This window comes from Phaethon lepturus, unplaced genomic scaffold (assembly GCF_000687285.1).
Source record: "Phaethon lepturus isolate BGI_N335 unplaced genomic scaffold, ASM68728v1 scaffold7871, whole genome shotgun sequence".
Taxonomy (NCBI): domain Eukaryota; kingdom Metazoa; phylum Chordata; class Aves; order Phaethontiformes; family Phaethontidae; genus Phaethon; species Phaethon lepturus.
In genome coordinates this window covers 23,717-34,678 of record NW_010519764.1, presented here as the reverse complement: position 1 = coordinate 34,678, position 10,962 = coordinate 23,717, and the positions used below count along the sequence as shown (strand labels likewise).

At 38.5% G+C, this 10,962-nt stretch overlaps 1 protein-coding gene across 1 annotated transcript in view; it reads left to right on the top strand.

The window, feature by feature from the left end:
• TSNAX (translin-associated factor X) overlaps window positions 1-10,706 on the top strand; it is a 22,910-nt gene extending 12,204 nt beyond the window's left edge. Inside the window, exons 4-5 of the mRNA XM_010297148.1 lie at window positions 7,116-7,243; window positions 8,923-10,706. Of these exons, the coding sequence (XP_010295450.1) occupies window positions 7,116-7,243; window positions 8,923-9,297 (503 nt within the window). The 3' untranslated portion in view covers window positions 9,298-10,706. The remainder of the gene's footprint in view (window positions 1-7,115; window positions 7,244-8,922) is intronic.
• The last annotated feature ends 256 nt before the right edge of the window (window positions 10,707-10,962 follow it).

Sequence of the window (10,962 nt, the reverse complement as noted above, 5' to 3'; positions counted from 1 at the left end):
TTCGGCAGGAGCCGTTGAGGGCAGTGTAAGTCTGTAAGGGAAGCTATATACAGTCTTTTAAAGATGCATGTTGTGGATCAGGCCAAACAAAGATTGTCCTTTCCTAGTTCTAACTGAAGACCTGACTGTCCTAAAGTCCTGCAGTGTTATTATGGCAAATATTGCAGTTATTTACATGACAATCTGAAACTAGTGATGTTGTTTGTCTTTTAATTCAGTTTCATAGCTAGAAAATGGAGGAGACCTTGTGCTCTGGCTCAGGAATTTTTTTCGACCCTGCAGCTGTTAACATCAGTCATTCACAGACCAGAGCTCTGCAGCCTTCACAGGAACCAAGTGCAGGTGGAACATGAGAGAAGACCAAGAAAAATCTTATGAACTTTTCTTGTTTGTTAGTTTAAAATCACACAACAGAATCTGTCATAGAGAAACTCCATTCCAGGAAACAACTGGTACAGCGCATCATGATTAGGTTTTTGTTTTTATAGAATCATAGAATAGTTCGGGTTGGAAAGGACCTTTTAAGGTCATCTAGTCCAACCACCCTGCAATGAGCAGGGACAGCTTCAACTAGATCAAGTTGCTCAGAGCCCTGTCCCACCTGACCTTGAGTGTTTCCAGGGATGGACCACTTCTCTGGGCAACCTGTGCCAGTGGTTCACCACACTCGTTGTGAAACATTTCTTCCTTACTCTGAGTCTTCCGCAGTCATGTGGTGAGAAATAGGGGTTGGTGAGTGGTGATGTACACCTTTTTGCCATCTCACCAGATCTATGTTTATGAGGGTAAATGGCCACCATTGGTACTTCTGATGTGCTAATGAGTTGGGGCCGTTGTGTGGAAACAGCAACATCTTGAGGAGTACTTTCACTGGGATTGGAACTGAAGAAACTGTGTTGTGTTAGGTGCTCTTCCTTCTTTAATCATTGAAAATCCTGACTGAGTCAGAGCTTTGTTTCTCTGGTATCTTGAATACTTGCCCTCAACGCTGTTAGGAGTGTAAAATTTGCCATCTGAGTGACTTTTAAAACTCTGTATCAATTGTCAAGGCAATTGGAAGTAGTCAAAGAGATCAGGAAGACTACTAGTCACAGCAATAGTTTGGGGTGTTTTTAAGAACTCATGTAGAACATTGGCTGCTACGAAAACCCCACCCTTCAGAACAAAAACTTGGTAACAGAAGTAACCATGGTACTCCATGTTACTAACCATGCTCCTTCAAGTAGGAGCAAAATGAAAACTTGTGAGTTTGTCATCCACGATGAGTCATCTGAAAAAAACTAACATTTGTTATATGTACATGTGTTTCTAATAACAATAACAAAAAGGCTCAACTAAACTGTTCTCTGCAATGAGAGATTAAAATACTCTTTGCAGCTTTCTGCAGGGTTTTTGTGCCTGTTTGGGGAAGTAATTTAACTCTCACAGGCACCTGTGCCTATTAAAAAGGGAACTTATGTTTGTTTCTGTAATTATTGGGAAAACAGACTAATCTTGGGATTACCTTTTCCCTAGAGTTGGTGTGTATTCAACTGTAAACAAAATGCAAACTATTAATGCTTCAGTATCTGAAATACAGCAACTCATGCAGATGGAAGGGAACAGAACTTCTTGGTGGTCATAGATGTGTCAAGTAGCAATTGACTACTCAACAAAGCATTCAGGGCTTAATACAATAAATTTGCATCAATTTAATTATTGATATAATAGTAAACCAGTTTATTACATCGAGCAGTGATTTGCCTATATGTACTTTATTTATATTCTATTAGTAATCAGTTCAAGGTTATTTAAAATAGCGTATTTACATCTGGGTTTGTACTGATTACTAAAGTAGTTTCACAACTGGATTGATAAGATGGAGCAGTTTGTTTATGTGGATGTGGACGTAGTTGTGTTTTTTCTCTCCCCAGTTCCGTTAACAATTCAAAGGCTACTCGTAGCCCTACCTGCCATAATGACTCAGCTTTTGAAGTATCACTCAGTCAATAGAAACAGATATACTTCCCCCTGCTGCCCCCCCAATTTGTAAGCTTTTATGGACATCTGTTCTAGTGCTTTCATTTGTATTTGTAAGTTAGTCCCATTTTATAAAATCCATCCCTGAGTGGAATTATTCTTTTCAGCCATTTTCACAACAGGATGACCAGAGCATGCCTGTCTCTGAGGATAGCTGGCTTTATGCTCTTTTGGTGTACTGTTATAAACTTAACCTTTGACTTCACACTCACAATCAACAAAGCAGTTGGATTGTTTCACAGGCTTGGGTTAATTACTTAAGTTTTTATCACTTGTGTGTGGAAAGAGACCTGTGAATCTAAGGAATCATTGCCAAGTCTGCAGAGAACCTAAATGGAGAAGACTGAGGTGTGAATTGTCAGTTTCATCTTAATAGGAGGCTGTCTCTGAAGCAAAATTATTTAATTTGTATATTAATACTTTTAAATTTATTGCTTGTACTTGTTTCAGTTGATGTACCTGGTTAGTTATTTGCTTGCTTCACCAGTTCTCCCCTTTGTTGATCAGTATGCTTGTAGAAGTGGGTTCTTTAAGTACCATCCTCTCCATATTCTGCAGAACTTAGTAATAAGGGCTCTCCAGTTTAACTTCGGTTTTTCTGTTTGGGATTTCCACAAGAATATGAATCCTTTTTTTTCTGGGTTGTGTCGGGGTTTTTTGGGTTTGTGGGGTGTTTGTTTGTTTGGGGTTTTTGGGGTTTGGTTGGTTGGTTTCTCTTTGTTTTTGTTTTTTTTACAAGAATGTAACTTGACAGCCTAAACATGATGATAAGATAGAGCTGTGGCTGTGCTGTTTTGAATTTGTAATGAATTTGCAAGTGGGTGGTTTCACATGACTCTCCCTGTAAATAATGTGCCCCACCCTTCATACAGTGATCCTGGAAGAAACTTGCTGCGTGTATTTTCCTACCATCTTTCTAGTGCCTGCTCTTGGCCTGTGATTCCTGCAGCACAGTTTAGTGGAGGAGCTGGGTAAGAGAACGCAGGCTGTCACCTGCTTCTGTCCTAACCATGGGCATGGGCTGCTCTGTGAACAGAAAGATACAGAGAAAGAGGAAAGAAAGAGAATGAAAGGAGAGAAGGAAAATGAGTTTGAGAAGAAATAGGGAGAGGAGAAGCTTATTTGTGAAGATGGCAAGTAGCACTGGTGTTGCTAACCTTAAGAACTGAGAGGCTTGAAAACCATTTTAACCCATTTTTAAACTGTTGAACAAATACTTAAAGGAGGAAATGAAGTACACACAATTTTAGGAATACTGTCACCTGTTGTTTGACTGTCATTCTGGGTTAAAACTTCCATGGATGCGTGCATGTACATCTTGTGTGGAATTAGATTTTGTTTACCCTAATCTGACTCCTGCAATTAAGGAACTTTTATTCTTTACTCTTTTTTTAGGTAGAACTATCTTTTCCTACTCCTTATGCATTCATTTGACTCTTGGATTGAGTGCTTGAATGACTTGTTTTTTTGAGGAAACCTGATTTCTTGCTAAGTTTCTTAGAGAAACTGCTTAACAGTTCTTCCTCAGAGCTTGCATATGTAGATAAGGATAAACATCTTAAATATCAGCTGATACAGCTGGCAAAAAAATGCACAAACTTTCAGGCACAAAATCTCCTTTATAGATAATATGTGCTCAGAAGATACCTCAGTGTAACTTTCTAGTTCTTATGTAGAAAATAAAATTTCAAAATACAGAAGGAAGCTATTGGGTCACTGTAACTTGTCACTAGTACAAGCTATTTATATAGAGTAAATGTAATAAAATATCAAAATACTTAAGCATTTTGTTACCTTACATCTATAACTTTAAGAAGTGCTAGTGGAAGTAAAACAGTGCTTTTAATTGTGATTTTCAAACTGTGTACTAGGAAAAAAAAACCTACTTAAAAGGCAGTCTTACAAACTATTCCATTGCTGGCAGCTCAATCCATAAATAAGCCAATTTTGGAATAAATCCAAAACGAGCAAAAGTGGAAAGGTATTGTTGGATGGTGTAATGAAATGGGATGGGGTTTTTCACCTTGGGGATTATTTGCTGAAAATAGCGGATGTCCTACCATTAAGCTAAAACATAACATGTTTAAACATCCTTCTACCTGCACATGGAAACACCTTATTTAAAGGTCTTAGGTCATTGAAGTGTCATGTTGTAGCTACTCCTGGAAGAAGGACTTTAAAAAGAAAAAAAAAAAAGGCAAATACAAATATTTTTTGCAAAGTAGTTGTTACCAGGATTTGTTACCAGTCTATTTGTAAAGGTAACAACTTTAAAAGAGGGTTTGTAAGACTTACTTGTAAATAGTGGGAAATAGATTCTCTAATTGTGGAAAGATGATAGTAAATGACAAACCAGACTGTGCATGCAACATTCACATGATGGCGTTACACAAGGAGGAGTGAGGAACGTGTCAGCTAGGGTGAGATGGCAGGAAGAAGTAAAGAGTGTGTGTGTATACATACATAAAAGTATGACTATATAACAAAATACATAAAAATAAGTAAACGGAAGATCCAAACTCTTATTCTGGAAAAGGACAAAATGTGTGTGGAGAAGTAATAAAGTGGAGTGAGCTGAAACTAGAAGTTATGACTGATTGAGAAAACTGTTCACCAAAAAGTTTCAGACCTGATCTCTCTGAGAACTTGAGAAGGTGCCAAGTTGATTCTTCATATGTGATAGTCTTCTCCACAGATAGCAGAGAGAGATTCTCACAAATGTTGTCATGTTGAGTGCTGCTGTATCTGGTAGCCTACAGCTTATCCACAGAAAAAGCCAAAATTTCATAATGAATTACTGACCGTATTACGTCAGAGGGTAAGTCAGTAAAACAATGGGTGATGAAATCTACCTACCGCAACCTCTGAAGTTACTTATCTTAGAAGATCCCAAGTAGCTTTTATCTAGTATTCTTCTATTACTTGTGCCCAGAATGCTTTACCTGAATTCAGTTGATTAAATTATTATATTTAATAGGCCTTGCAGCTCCCTGCATGTGTTCTGATTTGTGAACAGCAGTGCTGAGTGTGGCTTTGGTTGACGGATGTTTATTCTGCTTTTCCCACTGCTGCTGTACAGAAGCATAAAGGGTGCAAGCTGAATTACCTGTCTGAATTGCCTCCGCTCACCTTGCAAATACATATCTAAAAGGAAAAAACGCAGGTCACTTATCAAGCTTTTGTGATTGTAATGTGGAAAGCCTTCTACAATTGAATTTTCCCTTGAGGTTACCTCTGTTTTTTCGGGGGCATTTCCACCCACATCTGTTATTCAAATCTATGTTCTCTTCTTTTTGATTTAGACTTTTTCTTTGATCCAGATGAAGACTAAATTTGCTGCTTTCTGCATAACACTATAGTCTGAGGTACTGGCCCTGTAGAGGTCAGTTGAGGATTTTAAGATTGTTCTAATGAAACCAGGGTTCTACTTCTGGTACCCTTGGGTACCTCTGCATTTTCTCACTTTACACACTGGCAAAACTATTGTCTAATCCTGTCTCTCTTGCAGTGTGATATGACAGTGTCACCTCTTTGCTTCTCTTGCAGTGAAACCATCCCCTTAAAATGTCTCAGAATGGCTCTACTAGGAACCATCTGTGTCATGTTAGTCTGTTCCTTTAACGTCCTCCTTTGGCACTTTCTTTGTCCATAGGTCAGGTACACACATGCACTGATTTGTCTTCAAACCCTTTTTTAGCTTAGTCTTGCTGGGGTGTTTGTTTCACGTTTGTTTCTGCTTTTTTTACACTGACAGTGCCAACTTCATCTTTCTGCTTATGAGCTTTTCCCACATGCGTTCCCCAAATCTGCCGTCTGCACATAGGGGAGAACTGACAGAACCTGTGAAATTGCTGTCTGAACATTCAAGCTCTTTTTTAGATCTCACCTTTGCTATAATGTATACAGAAAATCACCATCTGCTATGTAGGTAGTGAGAGGTAATTGTGGCAGGTGGCTGCAGATGGCATACAAATCTGGTACAAGCTACATTTGTTATCCTGTCTTTTATTTCCTTGCCTGCACAGCAACTCCCTTTGTCCCCCTGCATGCCTTGTTTTTAGTGTGTAAGTTTTTTTTGGACAGAGCTGTTGTTCAGAATATTCCTCTTGTCGGATATCACAGCCCTGTCTGGTTAATTTTTTTTTTTATTATTTTATTTTTGATCTGGAGTGATTTGTAACAACAGATGCTTTGTCCTGAACATGACTTTCACCTAACTTGCATATTTCAAGGAGCCTGTTAACTAATTCCCACAAAATAAAGAAGTGGCAAATTCAGTTTTATACAAGTATCTACTGTTGCTAAGAAGATGAAACAAAGGAAACTTTTTTTTGTAGGTGAGCTGCCTTGCTTTTGATTTATCTGCAGTCTTTTTCTCTGCATTACATCCTGTGTCTTTGTGAACTCATGAAATAGTAATCTGCACTCTGCATCATACAAATGCCATATTTTAAAAGCTTATAGAATGGTTTGGGTTGGAAGGGACCTTTAAAGGCCACCTAGTCAAAACCCCCTGCATTGATACCAGGGGTTGCCCCGACCCAGGTGCAGGACCCTGCACTTGGCCTTTTGAACCTCATGATGTTCACATGGGCCCATTCCTCAAGCTTGTCCAGGTCCCTCTGGATGGCATCCCGTCCCTCAGGTGTGTCGACCGCACCACTCAGCTTGGTGTCACCTGCAAACTTTCTGAGGGTGCACTCGATCCCACTGTCTGTGTCACTGATGAAGATATTAAAGAGTACCGGTCCCAATATGGACCCCTGAGGGACATTGTGGTGAGCTGCTGTTCAGGATATTTCTGAGAGCAACAAGATGCTTTATATTGATACTAAGGAAGGTTCTTTAAAATGGTGTTGGAGTAAAACTTGGAAAATGTTTATCTGCTGTGTTCTTAGTCTGGTTTTTGTACTTCAGAAGCATGCTATGTTAGGTTATGTTTCAATGTTATTTCTGTATTATCTTAGTTTTCACTTTTTGCTAGTAACCTTAAAATAGTCTCACTTAAAGATTTATTAAAAAAAGAAATAATTGTGAGCATGGATCATTGCTAGAAAGTTTGAATCATTAGTTTAATTATTCTGCTATTGTTGCAGGACTTCAAGAGTATGTTGAAGCAGTCTCATTTCAGTATTTTATCAAAACACGATCTTTGATTAGTGTTGAAGAGATCAACAAACAACTAGTATTTACAGCGGAAGACAGAGAAGAAACAACAAACGTGGTAAAAGATTTTTTTTCTCATGTGACAAACATCTTTCTGGGGTGGAAATGCAGTAAGTCAGCTTAGTCACATTTTTGGCATCTGATTAAATAAGGCCAGTTAGTGGAATGGTATTAGATATACATGTGGGCTTTGACTCACTTGTTCAAAACATGCTTTTTATTCTGACGAGTTGTAAACTAAATTGGTGGGATACAAGTTTATAAATTTCACATCCTTTTTATTCAGTACAAACTGAACTACTTCTGGTAGGGGGAAAGATCCAGGTAGTGTAATACTAGCAAACAAATGTAGAGGAGGGATTTTTAATGTCTGGGACTGCCTGTAAATCCTACTGCTGTATAGTGATGTAGCAGAAGTTGGGGGACACAAACGAATCCAAAGCAGGATGAACTCCATGAATGAAATCTTACTGAACTAGTCACAGGAGGCACTGTATTCAGCTTCTGCTAAAATGTACTGCATATGTCTTAGCTTGGTCATTTGTAACTTTCCTGGAGTTGATCTTGATGCTTCCCCTCAGAGGACAAGCTTGTGTCCCGTCATACCTTAGCCCTAATACCGTATCTGCTGTTTCTTGACTTGCCCATACTCCTACCTTGCCCTAAATAGTTTGTCCCTGTGCAAGAAGTTCTACTGCCACCAACCACAGTAAACTGGGTACAGGTTGATTGTTGACAGGGAACAAAAGGTGATTTTGTAGTCATGTACAGAAATGCACATGCAGTGCACGTGCAATGTACAGTAATGCACAGCACTACTGCTCTAGATGAATTCCTGAGTCCGCTTATATTGAAGAGATTCCGCTGTAGAGCGCTTCTTATTCTTTCTTCATTCTCTTGGTAAGATATTTGCAAAGAAGCCAAGTTTTTAGCTTAATTTCATTTGTTCTTACCAGAGGCAAACCCAGTGTGACACACTTGTTTTAACAAACTGGGAAGTTGTTAACCCCTGTATACACACCTCTGACCAGAGCTACCAATTTGGGAATAGCATGTTAAGGGAAAAAGGGAACAGCAAGAAACCTGCATTGTCTCCCAAGTTACCAATATTTTGGCAATAAAAAGTATCAGAAACTTGCATATAGGAGCAAACCTGTAACTTTGTGATGAGTTTTCTTCATGAAGTAGTGTTTTAGCTATTTTAATGAGTTCTGATGATATAAAACAGACCTGAGAACTGTATCTATCAGCTTCTTGTAGAAAATGTATTTTGAAATTCAAGATACTATTACAAAATTATATGATTTGTTTTCATAATGCAGACTTTTTGATTCTTGATTGTTTTGGTAGCTTTTGCTAGACCATTTAGGGAAAATTTCAACCTATTAGGCTGAGATCTGTCAGCCAAAAAAAAAAAAAAGCAACTGCAAATAAATGTTGCTACAAAGATGTGATAATTCTGTTTGCAAATAGAGATGGTAGAAGCAGGATATGTTTATCATGCTTGCTAGAACGGGAAATCACATCTCAAGTGGAAATGATGCTTTCATACCTCCTGGTATGCTGGAAGGAGATAAGTACTTCTGAAATCAGACTGTGTGGAAGTGCCATGCAATTTAATTTTCCAGAATGTTTTTAATTAGCCGTTATGTTAGATAAGTTAGTGTGTATTTGAACCATTATAAACTGCTTTTTTCATAGTTCTCTGTACTGGACTTTGTTCTGTTCTGTCTTCAGATCTCCAATTCCCATGATAAACAACCACACACTTGGAGCCTGAAGGTAACACCTGTAGATTACCTGCTGGGAGTGGCTGATCTGACTGGAGAGCTGATGCGGTTGTGCATCAGCAGTGTTGGAAATGGTGACATAGACACACCCTTTGAACTGAGCCAGTTCTTACGTCAGATTTATGATGGTTTTACTTTCATTGGCAACACTGGACCTTACGAAGTATCTAAGAAGCTGTATACCTTGAAACAGAGTCTGGCAAAAGTAGAGAATGCGTGCTATACGTTAAAAGTTCGGGGATCTGAAATCCCAAAGCACATGCTGGCTGATGTGTTCTCCACCAAAACGGAACTGATTGACCAGGAGGAGGGCCTTTCTTAAAATAAGGAGGCTGTTGCGACTCAGAAGGGAAGAGGACATAGAGAAAGTTTTTTAGTTATGGTTTGTGGGGTTTTGACCCTTCTCAAAGCTTTTTAGGTAGAGACATTTTTAGTTTTATCTATGAGAAGATTGTTTGCAGTGGTAATTTGTAACCAAAAATACTTTTTATGATGTGCAAGAGAACAAATGTTTGACTTTGTCCTCTCTGTATGGAATTTCCTGTATTGCTTCATTGTATCTTCCTTCAGAATGACCAAAATTTCCACTGCGCTCTACACCAGTGACTGTCAGTTGTGTGAGTCACCTCAAACTGTTGTGGTTGCTGTTATCAGGTTTTTGGCAAGCCCGGGAGTGGGGAAAAAAAATGGTTAGGTACTGTTGTTTAGCATTGTCTATAGATTTCTGCTGGCCTCTGTTTTCTGAGTATTTGGGTTCTGTACTTGTGTCTACCTAAAACAATGCACCTATTTATGTGTAAGTTCATCCCTGGACTTGAAACTGAGGTGGTCTCAGAGGTGCCACGTAATTTAACTTTTCTCTGATTAATGCCTTTGAGCATGAAACTGAAGCTAAGTCAACTTTTCAGCAATTGATAATGAAGCTAATTATACCAGGTAAATACTACTGTGCACTTAGGATTTTGGGGCTCTGTTTAAATTGAGCTTTGCTCAAGTTAACACTGGTACATCACAGTTTTGACATGAGCCAGAAAATCTAAAAAAAAAAAATAAAAAAAAAATTTGTGGAATGTATTGGTTTACATTTTTTTGTAATACAGTTTAATGCAGAATCTGGCATCTTTCTGTTTGTAGACAAAAGCAGAAGACCTACCAAGTATGTTTAACATAAATAATTTGGTGTTAGGACAAGCAGTTTTTGGCCAGAAAAAATGCAGAGTGGAGCTGGAAGTCTATTCTCTATTGTTTTGCTGCCCTGAGGACCTCCAGTGGGGTTGAACTGGTACAAGTGAAAAAGGGCTGGCCAAGCTTTAAATATCTGTTAGCAGGAACTATATCATGTGCATGTTCCTATGGAAAGGAAATTGCAAACAGAAATAAGGCAGACATTCTGACTTCCACATTTATCTTTGAGGTGGGTATGTCACCACTGGCAAAAAATCAGGGCTTTCTGCCTGTGTCTGAAGTTATGAAAGTCTGATAATGTACATTATGCTAAAGGAAAACAGATAAAACAACATGATCTTTAGACTCCAGGAAATAAGCCTCCCAACTGCAATTGAAAATACTGCATGTTTTTTATTTCCACTTCCATATGCTGTGATACTGCCAATATTTTTCCCATGAGCATGTCCTGAGTAGCTGGGATTATCTGATATATGGATAGGAGTGGGTAAATACATTTCTGTCACATTTTTCCATTGTTTCCACATAAAGCAATATGTGGTGGGTTGAACAAGGAGTGGCTTTTTTCCTATTGTTTAATACTATTTTTTACAATAAATTCTGAAAAGCAGTCACTGCCTCTATATTGGTCGTTTTGCCCGTTGGTCCCAGTGGTAAATAATGGTGTGAGTTTCCCTCCATTCCTATATTCATACTTTGAGGGGCACTTTCTAATCTTGAACCTCTTTTCTCTTTCTCCCTAACTTTATTCTGTGAAGTCTAAAAGCTAGTTAGGATAGAAACTGCATGTGATCCTGTTGAA